This window comes from Copadichromis virginalis, linkage group LG9, assembly GCF_057382275.1.
Source record: "Copadichromis virginalis isolate Kocher_CV1m ecotype Utaka linkage group LG9, C_Virginalis_male_GT1.1, whole genome shotgun sequence".
NCBI classification, from domain to species: Eukaryota; Metazoa; Chordata; class Actinopteri; order Cichliformes; family Cichlidae; genus Copadichromis; species Copadichromis virginalis.
In genome coordinates this window covers 15,636,163-15,649,958 of record NC_140626.1, presented here as the reverse complement: position 1 = coordinate 15,649,958, position 13,796 = coordinate 15,636,163, and the positions used below count along the sequence as shown (strand labels likewise).

The following is a 13,796-nucleotide window of genomic DNA, read 5'->3' as shown; positions in this document are numbered from 1 at the left end:
TCTCTGTACTTAGCTTATCTTAAGAAAAATATATATCTTCATGAGTGTAGAGCCACTCTTCCTTGTGCATAGTAATTATATTTTCAGGTGTCGTTCACTAGAAAGAACCCAGTTATTACTTAGGATAGGACAAGGCAGGGATCCTCACAATTCATCTCTCCAAAACTGAGCAATTTACAGTAAAATGATCTACTTGAATACAAGCCACTCTAAGCCAGAGGATAAACACCTATTTTTGAATTTGAGGTGAACTGTGCCATTAAGTAAATACAGCATCACTATATTAAACTCATACTGTGTTTCAAGGGGAACAAAATGATCCTTTATGCAGAATCAGCCTGGTGCCTTCATGTTGCATCAGATACAGATGAGGCCGCTTTAAACTACTTTGTATCCTGCTAGGTAGCTTAATTCAATGTGACACTTTGCTGATGATATCCTTGCACACGTTTACCATCTGAAAACCTCTTGAGGTTTATTCCTTGTTTGCGCGCCCTTAACTATTTGTCTTTACGAATTCCCAGGAGAACAAACCATCCCTTTAATCTTAATAAACAGCTCGGTTATTCATCACAGCAGCCGATGTTAACATGCAACTACCAGATGCTAATGAGCATGAAGTGGAGTTATCTTTAATTAGACGCATTACAGCTAGAGAGACAGCATCACAAAAGCATGTATGAATTAGATTTGTTGGTTGTTTTATTCTTTGTTTGAAATTTAACAGCTGTGTTCTTGCTCAGCTTCCACTTCCTCTTCATAGCTCTGCTAACCCATTAGCTAGCTAAAACACTAGCACCCGCACAAACAGCAGTTTAGCTGTGATTAAATGTTCACGGCTGGGGTTGGGTTGCCCTGTCACTCACCTGTGTGCTTCTCACTTCAGGTGATACAAACCGTGGGCGCCACAGATCCTGATGCCCCGCTCGGAGGACACCGGTTCTTCTTCAATCTTGCTCAGGAAGCTGCTGGAAAGGCAAACTTCTCTGTCCATGACAACAAAAGTAAGACACTGCGTGTGCCCTACATTCATTACCTGTTGTTAATGTGCTGTATGTGTCATTGATTGGTTGACGTTTTACAGTAAATAACCAGATTTTCCCTCATCAGACAACACAGCGTCAATCCTCACAAGGAGAAACAGCTACAGCACCCTGCAAAAGAGCGTCCACCATGTGCCGGTGGTCATTTCTGATGGAGAGTTCCCAATGCAAAGCAGCACCAACACGCTGACCATCAGAGTCTGCACCTGCGACCGCAAGGGCAACATGAAGGCGTGCAACGCAGAGGCGCTCACAGCGAGGGCGGGGCTCAGCACCGGCGCCCTGGTGGCCATTTTGCTTTGTGTCATCATCCTGCTCAGTGAGTACAGCCTTACGTTCTTTCTTGCATAAATCTTTTTGGGGCTTTTCACTACAGAGCTTCTCCAGCAAAGCAATCCATAGGAGGTGTTAAACAGTCGGTTTCGTATTTCACTGCTTAATTTGATTCATCACTTCCTGTGGGCGGATAATTCTGCCAGTGACCGCAGCTGTCACCTTAATTTGATTTTAACCGCGAAGCAGCGAAGATCTACAGCATCTCGACTGACTTGAACAGGATGCTTTTCTTCATTGCATTAGGATGGTGAGATAGGAGCGTTTTTATTTAAAACTACAGCCTGGTGAAGGTTTCAAAAGCCAAGTAATTATTGCTGCCATACCTTGAAGCACCTTTACTTCTCAGTCTTAACTCAATCTTAACTCAGTAAGTATAAAAACCTCAGCTATAGTATTAATGCCTCTCATACAATATCGCGGGTTTACTGGAAATTCATTTTTTACTGGGCATTAATATTGAGTTTCATAAAATAATATGACTTAAAGTAAAAAAAGAAAAACTTGGATCCTTTCTTAGGGGTTTCAGCGTGCTTTGAAAAACATGAAAACATACATTTAAGAAAAAATACATTTCAGTTTTCACAGTGAACAGCGTTAGTATTAACATCTGAGTCAGGACACGTCAGCATAAAAAGTGTGTGGATGCTGTCATTAGATTTGTACAGATAATACAATGTAGCTGTTCATGCACGACTACCAAACTGTCCACCCTCAAGGGCCTGTTGTCTGAGAAAGAGCTGATGATGTAGGAGCAGCAGACCTTGGGGCCATAGTGTTTCAGACAACAGGATATTTGTACTTACCCCATAGCCCAAACAAGTCATGGTACAACAGATGGCTGTGGCCTCTGAGAGCTTGGTTCTACAACCTGGTCACTTCCTGTTGAAGGGAGTTCATCCTCCCCACCTTTGCCAAAATCTTTTCATTGTCCGACTCTTGGGGTTTTCTTTTTAATATTGTAATGTTTACCTTGAGGCTATTTTTGTGAATTGGAACCTGGAGTATCTTTCATCTTGCAACATCTAGCAGATCGCCTCTGTCTTTATTTGCGAAGGCAAAGAATTCCTGTTAATTTTAATCCAAAGAATTGAAGTTCCAACACATAAAGGACAGTTTTATGACCAAGATGTTTCGACCTGTTTGTAACTTTCTGGATGACCCGGATGAAAGCCTGCAGATAGTGAAAGCAAGAATAAAAAGACAGGATATATTGAAGGTCTTGCTGTTCTTGGCTGTATTGCTTTGCTGTTTTTGTGCACAGCTAGAACTTTATTGTAGTCTGATATAGTCATACACAGTATAAAAGATGGATGTAGCTTCCAGGTCCAAAAAGCAAAGCCATCATGCTTTAAACATGCATTCTTTTTAAATAGCCACCAACGAGTTTTACCTGTGGTTGCAAAAAAAAAAAAAAAAAACCTTTCCAGTCCTAGAGAAGTCTATTACAATTGTCCCACTGCCTCAAACTCCGTGAACACGTCACTGATGAGTTTATGAGCTAGTCACTCATTTCAGGTTGCACGAATACAACATTGACTAAATTTTTTAAACTTTGGTCATTCCATGTTTCAAAAAGGAGGATTTTACAGAGTATGGGCTTGTCTGTCACAAGTTGTTAGCCAATAAGGGTGCAGCTTCACAGTCTGATCCTTGCTCATGATATCCAATTTTAAAACAACAAGAAAGCAATAGTGAAAACGCTCATTTGCAGTTTCAAAAGAAGATCGTCACAAAAATATAGGGGTTGTCACAGTAGCTATCTTTTATAAGACCTTATGGTTAGAGCGTATGTCACCAGGAACGTAAGACAAATCCAAGGAAAACATAAAAGATATAAAAATATCATAATTAATGATAAAAAATGACAAGGAGACTGTCTCAACTTGCTGAAATTTGAACTTCTTTCAAAAATAACGCTTAAACAACCCTGAGTTGTTTAACACCAATTGAATACTTAAAGAATAAAAGTAACCCTCACACCATCCCTTGAATGTCATAATGTTTCTTAATGGTACAGAGGTTGCATTTTTAGCGCGTAATGTATTCTGCTATGTTCTTAAAGGGGGTTCCTTTATGTTCTTAAGCAGCAGCGGCCCTGAGGAGCGAGAGATGCATAATGCATCCTTGTGGTAGCAGTGCCTGCTTTACAAAGTCAGACAAAGTCCCTGAACATCAGTGCACACTCACACAACATCAACAATTCCCCCAGGACAGTCACCGGCCTTCAGAACAAGGAGAGAGAGCACAGAAACAACAGCAAAAGTCACCAAACTCTCATATTTGTTCTCTTTGTTTTTGTTCTCCACACAGTGATCGTGGTGCTGTTTGCTGCCCTGAGGAGGCAGAGGAAGAAGGAGCCTCTGATCATCTCCAAAGAGGATGTCAGGGACAACGTCGTCAGCTACAATGACGAAGGGGGCGGAGAGGAGGACACCCAGGCCTTTGATATCGGCACACTGCGCAACCCGGAGGCCATCGAGGAGAGCAAACAGAGGAGAGACATCGTCCCCGAGGCCTTCTACCCTCCGATCCGACGGCCTGTGCTGCCCCCAACTCGGGACAATAACGGGGACGTGAGAGACTTCATCAACCAGAGGCTCCAGGACAACGACAGCGACCCGACGGCGCCGCCTTACGATTCCCTGGCCACCTACGCCTACGAGGGGAACGGCTCTGTAGCGGAGTCCCTCAGCTCGCTCGAGTCAGTGACCACTGAGAGTGACCAGGACTACAACTACCTGAGCGAGTGGGGACCCCGGTTTAAGAAACTAGCGGACCTGTACGGGGGCGACGACAGCGACAGGGATTCCTAACGAGAACCTGGCACACAGACAAGGAGAAAAAACAAAAATCCCAAACACATGTTGAAAACATCCGGAGGGTTCTGGTGCACGTGTGGCGAGTGAAATGTCGAAAGGACGGAGAAACGAGCGCCGTCTGTCCGAGTGTTCTTTCACCGCCTTCGATCACCGTTCAGTTGTCCCCTCCGGTGACCAGACGTAGGCTTTGTGTGTCCAGTCAGTGTTAGTTGCGTTTTTGCGAGGGCACAGTTAAAACAGACTTTGTGTCAAGACTTTTTGGTTTTTGTGTGTGTATATGGGGTGTACATGAGGCCCAAATATATCTATACCGATATTTTTTTTTTCTTTTTTCTCCAAAGCTGCCTGTGATGGACACTTCAACAAGCAGTTTTGTAAACCAACAGATATGCCTATGTATTTTTCAGTGTTTCTGGGACAAAAACATGCTGCATATTGTGAGTTCTATCTTAGCTTGTGTATGTACGGTAATATGATACAATACGCTGTACAGTTGTTTTGTTTTTCTAGGGATTTCTATCTTCCAAACAATCCCCTCTTTCAGCAATGGCTGCCTCACTATAAACACTTAGCCACAGTTTGAGTTTGAGCCACAAGAAAATGAAAAATATGGTTCCACACAAGGTGGGGGAGATATACAACATCAAATTTTGAGTTAGTTGTGGCAGGTGTTGAAAAGTGGTGGTTGTTCTTTAATGGTTATATAAAGCGGTGGTAAAGGACTGCTACTACAAACACCTGCAAACACACTGGTTTATCATTTTTACAGTATTTGATTTTCATCACCACACGGCTTAAAGCATTTGCTGTGAGGTGGGCTGAAATACCAAATATTTCCTTATTGAGCTGAATGTTGTCAGCAGTCTTTTTTTTCTCTGTGCAGGGTGAAATATGAAGTGCACAGAATAGTGTTATTTTCTATGCTGCAATGAAAAGCCACAAGTCTAACATGTATCGGGCTCAGTTAGGGGGAAAATACTGGTCTTGTTGGACCTTTTTGCTCACTTCACTTCAGAAACACAGAGTTGGAAGATGCTGAGAGGATGCCACCGAGCCTGAAATTACAGCATTAAATTAGATTAGGTTAAACATCTTGTGGACAGTTACCATTAAAATTCATTATGCAATTTTATTTTCTTCCCTTAAATGGCTCATTTTATCTGTTCAAGAGAGAGTGAAAGGAAAGGTAGCACTTGAATCAATGTAAGCAGCAAAAACAATAGGGACATATTGACTGGAGCCTAAAGAAATAAGTCTGCATTAATGTGAAGCTTTACATCTTCATGCAAAGCGTCATAGCTCATGAAACGAATCAAGAAAGTTGCCTTAAATTTAAAGAAAAAGAGCAAAAAAAAAAACCCCGCAAAATAAACACAGACACACAAAAAGAAAACAGCAAAATGCTTCCACAGACTTCATTCTCTTCTCACTAAGGAAAAATAAAAGGCTAAATCAGTGGTTTTCATCCTTTTTCATTTGACATATCCCCAGTCTTCTGTCTTTTTGCTAACTGTTGTTAGCTAATAATTTAACTGTTAACTGTACTTAAGCGAAAAATGCATTATATTAATACCTAATGTCAGCCAACTATCCTTTAAGCTAACAACTTTCTTTGTACCATTAGCTAACACTTGATGGTTTTCCAGTCTTTCACCTTGCTACTATGTTAATTCATAGTGCTAGCTGACAACATGGCTACTAACTACACTTCAACCAAAAAAAGCCCACTGTGCTTTGTCCATAGTTTCAACTAGCTACTGTTTTCTGTATTGCTATTATGTTGTGCTATCAGTTGTTTTGTACTGTTAACAGACCAAACAAAAAAAATTCAGCACTGCTGTATTTATAATTTTAGCTAGCTGTTCATCCATTCTGTTTAGCTAATAGCATTTTTTGCTCTATTAACAAACAGTTGCTAGCTCTACTCTTTACTGAGACTTTTAGTAACTATTTAAATGTCACTTTTGATTTTAGCCAGACAATAACTTTTTTCCCGTTAAGTGTTGCTAACAATTGTAAAGAGGTGATGGCAGTCAGGATAAAACACTTTATCGATAAGTAGGCTTTACTTTACTACACACACAAAACTATGGAAGCCCGTTTCCGCCACTAAAAAAAAAAAAAAGCTAGTATCCATAACTCGAAATTTCGAGTTATTTTCTCGAAATTTCGAGAAATATAACTCGAAATTTCGAGTTACTTTTCTCAAAATTTCGAGTTAGCTCTGCCAATCAAAAATATACGTGAATGAGGTCGCTTTCTTGTTACACGGAAGGATATGGCGCAGGACCGCGCACTCAAAAACGGATCCCAACAAATTAAAGTATGTTTGCTGATAGTAACACCATGTGATTCAGCTAATAACACAGGGATTTCATCATTTGTGAAGCCAGGCTGAAAACACTCAGCAATCTGTGCATTCACGACTGGATGTAATACCGGTAGCTTAGCTGTAGCATTTGTAGCTGAGGGCTTCAGCTTCCGGGTAACATGGAAATGACGTCATTCACGTAGATTACTGATTGGCAGCGCGAACTCGAAATTTCGAGTTGCTTTTCTCAAAATTTTGAGTTAATATGTCGAAATTTCGAGAAAATAACTCGAAATTTTGAGTTATGGATCTTTTTTTTTTTTTAGTGGCGGAAACGGGCTTCCATACAAAACACAAGCAACCAATATATTCAAAAATGTTATTATACAACACTGTATTAACAAAAACAATTAAATTTGATAATTTTTGTAGTGATCTTTCCCCCTATTTTTATTTATTATAATTCTTTTTTTCTCCAAATCAAATGTTTTTATGTTCATGGTACACTTTACTGGCTGACTGGCTAGGTTCAAGGCTTAAAACTTTTTATCGTGTATTAATTTTATGAAAGATCATTGAAGAAGATGAATGGGAAATATACGTCCAGAGCCCTTAAAAAAATAGGGCGGTCACTCTTTTGCAAAAGAGTGATAAATGTGTCACACTACCTACCTTAAACACTATTTAGCTAAGATTTTGTGTCCTGAGAAGGGCTCCGTCCTGCACTGTAGAATGTATAATAATGTAACATAGCAGTACAGTAATAGAAATGTGCCAAAAAGCAAAGAACACCAGTATTTTCCTTTAAAAAAACCCTTCCATTATTTTAGTCTCTTCCTTTGTCCTTCACTACGTGTACTGTATGTAGTGCTGAACATGAAGCTGGTTCAAATGTTCAGGCTTTACCCAACTGATTTCCTGTGGGACTAACAGCCCTTTCCATAAACATGCTTATCAAGGGGCACCTGACCTTTGAGTGGTGTGGAATTAGGTTCTTAAGCCCAGAGGTGTGTCCTCGGCTCAGAGAGAAGGTCAAAACATTATCCTGCAGCAAGATCACAAAGGTTTAATTTTTCAAAAGTAGGAGGAAACTTGTGAAAATGATCTCTACCACAGCAAAATTGGGAAATTACTTTAAGAGCTGCCTAACTACAAACACACAGCTGTGAAACAGAGAAAAATGTCTAAACCAGGAGGGCACAATGATATCAACAGGAAAAAAAAAAAAAAAAAAAGGCCAGCTAAAACAAGCTCTGCCCTCACTTTAGCAAAAGGCCAACCAGTGAAGAGGCTGACATTTATCAGACATTTGAAACAGTAATAACAAAACACAATGGCATAATTGCCATAGTGCTACTTTTTCCCCCTCTATCACGAGCCAGCTGATTGCACAGTGGTTGGAAAATTCTTTATATCATATACACGAGTTCTCTTTTCTATTTCTTGGCTGCCTTGTTTTGTTTATTAGCTTGTTGCTGGAGCTCCTGTTGTGTAAGTGGCCATTTCAGACTGTGGTAATGTTGCTATGATAAGCATTTAATGGGTTTAAAGACCCTTCACTATAAGAAAACTGCTTTTCCACCTCAAGGTGCAATGCGAGGTCTCAAATGAAAGTCAACATGACAGCAGCACTCACCAAAACCATTTTTTCCCCTTCAGTCGTCACAGTTTTCTGTCTTCATACAGGATGTCAGCATATCGCCATCACGAAGCCGTACTTGTGTTTTCCTACGGCGAGTGTAATTGTCTACAAGCGTTGGCTCCGGGCTCAGTTAAAGTCGTCGAAAACATTACACGTCCAAACAAACCATGCTGCCACATCTTTTTTTTTTTCCCTTAAAGCTGAGGCAACTAGATGGTGACACTGATGTCCTCTTTCTCCAGATAAAATAGATCTGTGGTTGTTGATGTGTAGACATGGTCGCTCTCGGGGCTCAACTCTACTACGCTATATTATGTTGGTGACAATGTGATTGAGCAGTTCTGTCAATGTAGAAACAATTTGAGAGGTCGTGGTACTTGTAAGGGGCCCTGCATCATTGGCCATCCATCAATCTGCTTTGTAAACCGTGATATTTTGTACTGAATATTTATATGACACAATTAAATATCTTTAAAATCAACCACTCGTTTCTCTTTATGAGGTTTTCTTCCAGAATATTTCACAGATTTGTGTGTCTCAAGGTGCAACGTGAGGCATTTTTTTAACCCGAGGCAGCTACTGTAGATGGTGATGCTGATGTCCTCTTTCTCCCGATAGCGAAGGCAGGAACAACTGTAATACACTCAAGTAAGAAAAAAGCTAGAGCGATTACACTAATGCTACAGATACACGCGATCTTGTTGCCTTTAACAAGGTCACTTCACTTGTCAGTAAGCTGTTCTCCTCAAAGCAACTTTGGTGTATGGGGAAATCGATAAAACACCAATGAGACGAAAGTCAGTCTGCTATCAGTTTGCGATTAAATGGGTTCAAGTCATTAATTACATGCAATCTGCTTGTGACAATACAGAGATTAACTCAGACAAATCAGTGAAAATCACAAATCTTTTCCTATTTGTTGCAAATCTGTTGTTGTCTACATACAAACTGACATTAATTGCTTTCAGAGTCTAACCAGACGACTCATGAGTCTGAACAAGAAACTCCTCCACAAATAGTGCTGAAGTTACTACAGGATGGTGATTTAACTGCAAAATGAGAGAGACTTGGGAAACTTCTGAAAACTTGCCCTCTTGTGAGATTTGAAGATTCACCTATGGTACCGATTTTAAATCGTGCAATCGTCTTCATAATGTTGGGGGTCAACGCTGACTGCCCGGCGGGGTGAATACAATATCCCATCAGCCTTTTACCATTGAGGTGTAAAAAATTAACATTCACTTTAATGTGGCTGTAGGCAGCAGAGTGATGTATAATATGTACTGTGCAATCATCATCAACACCGAAGACACCTGACATCTAAACACATTTTAAAGTATACACGATAAACATTTTTTAAATTACGTTACTCGACGCTATTACAGTAATTTGATTTCTGTCATTTAAAACTTATTTGCCTTGTGTCTTAGATACAGCAGACGTTATTAATCCCACACTGGGGAAATTCACCTGTTACAGCAGAACAAGGGTCAGAAAGAAAAAGCGTATTGGAGAGTTTTAATAAACAATAAAAATATCATTTGTATTATTTGCACCTATTTGTTCCTTTTATCAATAAAACCTCAGTTGCCTTTGAGTTGTGAAGTACGGTGCTCCCGGTCTGACTTAAAATAGATTTGTAGTTGTTGGTCGTTAATGTGTAGCCATGACAACCGGCCTCATTCACAAATTGTGCATATGAACAAATTCAGAACAGCCTTAACCTTTAAGAATGAGAAAATGATTAATTTTTAGTTGTGTTTTCCATGAGCCAAAAATGCTCAGTAAGATAAATTATTGGCAGAAGTTCTTACTATTTACATAAAACATTCAAATCTCTCTAAAATCAGCTGCTGTGAGGTTTTCTCTTTCAGAATAACATTGTTTGACAGACAGCTGTGTGGCAGCTCTAGTGGACCACTTTCACTTTCTTCCCTCTAGTTATGAAGAAAAATGTAACTTTTATCTGAAATGTGACAGCAGCCACAGGCTAGTAAGCTAGACAGCTACCATCCTCACAGGTACATATTTATTATCTACAATAAATCTCAGTATAAAAGACCCGATTCTAGACGTCAGATAGTTATTAATATGACGGCTTTTGCTAAATAGCTGGATCCAGAGGCTACTGAGCTGAGGAAATTGTTAATTAGACAATCTATAATTAAGATCTGTTAGACAGCCAATCGGATTTAGAGAGAGGTTAAAAAGAGAGTAGAGGAGGGGGGGGGGGGGGGGGGAATCACATTTTGATTATTAGAGGATGAGTGGCAGATGTGAGACAGATGGTGACACTGTAGTGAGGGAGTATAACGGACTCATCCTGTTTTAGAGGTTTAGAGATCAGAGTAGGAGGGATTACGATTAATACAAAAAAAATAAATAAGAAAATCTCACTTTTTGGACCAGAATCAGAAACTTTATTTACAATAGATGCTCTGATGGTTTATTTAACAGTTCTTACTCCATTTTAAAAAATGGGTTTTTTTGCCATGTGCCAGTAACACGGTGAGGTCCTGCTGTGGCTTTGTTTTTAAAAAGGTTCCACTCTATATTTAACACACACACATAAGACAACATAAAGCCACCTTCGACAGAGCCGGAGTGATAAACAGCATAAAACATGAACGCATGAGGCTTCATTTCTAATTCCCTTTGCCCTACTTTTACTTTGAAAATACTGGCCACAAAGCTAGTTTCCCCCCAAATATTTGTGCTAACGGTCACTTTGACCCAGTTGATCCCTACCTAAAACCCATCTATCTTCCTTACTACATCTTCATGATCAACTAGTGGCACCTCCGTTTTGCTAGCTCTTGCCTGAACAGCTGCAACATCTGCAGAGAAGGCTCCCTAATGTGGACCCGGGTCCTGATTGGCTGTCCCAAAGAAGGCGCTGTCACTTCCTGTACTCTTCCGAGTCTTCGGTTTCCTTCTCCTGCCGCTCCCGCTCTCGTCTCATCTCCTTCAGCTCCTGCCTGTATTTCCGCTCGATGAAGCGCTTCTGATGAGCCATCTGTGGGAAGTTATCTGGTACAGGGAGAGGCAGAGCGGGAAACACAGGAGTCGACCAAGGAGAACAGATAAAGAGAGAGAAACACAGAAGCAGAGGTGTGAGGAGACAAGGTCAGTTTCCAACTGGGTGAGGACAGCAATTTAGTTCCCAAATTGCACTGACTATGGTTTTCATAGCATGTGTCATGCTGTCACTTAGGTCAAATGAGCGAAAATGTTGCAGGCTGTATTGAAATTAAATTGCCCTCATGTTGTTATTTCATTAATAATGATGAAGTAACAAGGAATTAGACAGGCCTTGTTTGGTTTCAGCACAATGACTGTGAGATCTGATAACATAATTACAAGCGAACATTTCGAAAATGAGATCTGTAATAAGATGGCATAGTGTGACAGCAGGAAGAAAAATATCAAACAAAAACAGATACAAGCTTAAAGGTATATAAGCAGCAGACAAAAGAAACTGTTAACGTTTTGAAATTGTGTCTATTTGAAACTTTCATATTAAACTGCTCGTTTAGAAACCTCTTTTAAAGCTGCTACTATTTGGCGTTCAACCAGCAAACTGCAGCTTTGGCTACATCAGCCATTAGTTTCTAAAGAGAAGTTCTGAGGCCTCGATTTGAGTTTTCTGCTCGCTGCCAACTTGGCTCGAGTCGTCTCCAAATGTGGTGAAACACACAGGGAGCCCAGGCTCAGGAAGTGGGAACCACAACAACTGAAGTGCTCAGGACTTGTGTCAATCAGAGACACACTCTGAACCGCTTTCTGTGAAAGTCTCCACCAAGACGCAAATTGGTTTCTGTTTCAAGATTTCCACATTTCTGTGTCACATATTTTCATTAAGAGCTGTGAAATGTGGGGGCGGCGTACTCGGGAGAATGTGCTTAAAAGGCTAACGGCAGCAAATACGGGATTACGGATATATCTGGCCCGAGTGACGGATACACAAAGGAATATTTTATTAAGTATTCTGCTGCATCAATTTTGCAATGACTAAGTGTTTAAACCTTTTTTTAATTTAAACTTTTTAACCTTTAAGGGAAAGAAACACCTTTGAGATTAAAAATATCATTTGCAAGAGGTTCAACTTAGATTCAGGCTCGGAAGTTTTTAGACAAAGACGCTTTTTTTCTTTTTTGCCTTTATGCACCACCACAGTGGATTATAAAGGAAACAATTGAGCTGTCATTCAAGCGCAGACTCTCAGCTTTAACTCAAGGGCTCAAGGCTCTAAAGTAACTGAGAAGCACTTTTGTGGCCAGGTGAGGCCTGTTCCCTTGTTATTTCATGACAAACAAAGTAGATTAGAGATCTGGAGTTAATTCTAAGTGATGAACTTAGAATTAACTAATGTTACAGAAATCACACAAGTAGAAGCAACTAGTTTTGCATGCCTCAGATACCCAGTTCATTTTTTTTCCACCCAGTGCTGAAAATGACACGAAAGACAGTCAAAATCGATTAAAATTCCTTCGGATTTGCAATCTTGGAGCTTTGGATGGTTGTGAAAGATGAAAAAGTTGTGGGAAAAACAACTGAAACATCAGTTACTTTAAAAAAAAAAAGAATCAAAAACATGTCTTCGTGTTGGTTGGAATTTCACAAGAGCTGTAGGAACAATTCAAAATAAGAATCAAAGAATCAAGATGAGAATAAAGTAATTTAAAAGAAGAGAGGCCAATGTCAAGCTAGTGAGGCTAGCATCAAAATGTTAACTGCTAATGAACAAAAGTGATGCATTCCTTTTTTAAAGCTACTTACGTGAGCTTTTTCTCTTCATGTTTCAGACATTTGAGTAGATTTTTCAAAGGTGACAAAAAATGCCTGTTACAATTTCAGAAAGTGGCAGCTGACAGTTTATTTTGTCTGCTCAAGAAAGGTAATTAACTTCTTCTCAGAGTACTAACAAAAACTCACATTGGACAAACTGGAATGAGATCATATTGGCATACTTAGGAGAGATTATTTTACTTATTGTTAATACATTTTCCCTTCAGTTAAAATGATTTAAGCACATAACAGAGCAGTGACTCGTTTAAAAATATTGAAAACACCTTATTTGGTGCACCAGTGTCGTCTTGAAAGAAGCAACTTTCCTCAGTTTTCATGCCAAGCAGCACCGTTTGTAATTTTAATATTCACTGCTCAGGTAATTTCCCATTAAGTGTTTACATTACTGTGCCTGCCCACTGCAAACTTCAATTTAAAACAGCATGCATGACAGCTGCCCGGTGGTTTGTGTCTACTCGCTGAGACACACATTTGACTGTGCAGTTTTTCCAGTCACTGATCATGACCATGCAAACTCAGGCAAATTGGGCTTCCAATACCTTTTCCCTCAAACGTTTTAAAGATAGCCTGTGAGGGAAAACAGAGGAGCCACAATGGCCTGTACTTACAGGACATTAAAATAAGGTCCTCTGTGTGTTTTGTACAATTCTGCGAACTTTGCAAGTATCAGGTTATCATTTTTCATAAATTTGGATTCATACAAATGGATGACAAACTGCAGAGTTTTTTTTCCTTTAATGTAGCACTGATTTTACAAATCTTGAAGCTAGGCTAGGTTTGGGCTTGTCACCAATCACAGCTTAGCACCATCCCTCCAATCTCCTAATGTGGAATTT

The 13,796-nt window shown here is 39.9% G+C and overlaps 2 protein-coding genes across 4 annotated transcripts in view; one reads left to right on the top strand and one right to left on the bottom strand.

Moving 5' to 3' along the window:
* The window catches only part of LOC146701652 (cadherin-10-like), a 74,235-nt gene extending 65,609 nt beyond the window's left edge, over window positions 1–8,626 (top strand). The window contains exons 10-12 of the mRNA XM_085467948.1: window positions 887–1,004; window positions 1,111–1,362; window positions 3,690–8,626. Of these exons, the coding sequence (XP_085324074.1) occupies window positions 887–1,004; window positions 1,111–1,362; window positions 3,690–4,192 (873 nt within the window). The 3' untranslated portion in view covers window positions 4,193–8,626. The remainder of the gene's footprint in view (window positions 1–886; window positions 1,005–1,110; window positions 1,363–3,689) is intronic.
* Window positions 8,627–10,529: 1,903 nt separating this feature from the next.
* drosha (drosha ribonuclease III) overlaps window positions 10,530–13,796 on the bottom strand; it is a 143,619-nt gene continuing 140,352 nt past the window's right edge. For all 3 annotated transcript variants that reach the window (XM_085467946.1, XM_085467944.1, XM_085467947.1), the window contains one exon: window positions 10,530–11,181. In XM_085467946.1, the coding sequence (XP_085324072.1) occupies window positions 11,051–11,181 (131 nt within the window). In that variant the 3' untranslated portion in view covers window positions 10,530–11,050. The remainder of the gene's footprint in view (window positions 11,182–13,796) is intronic.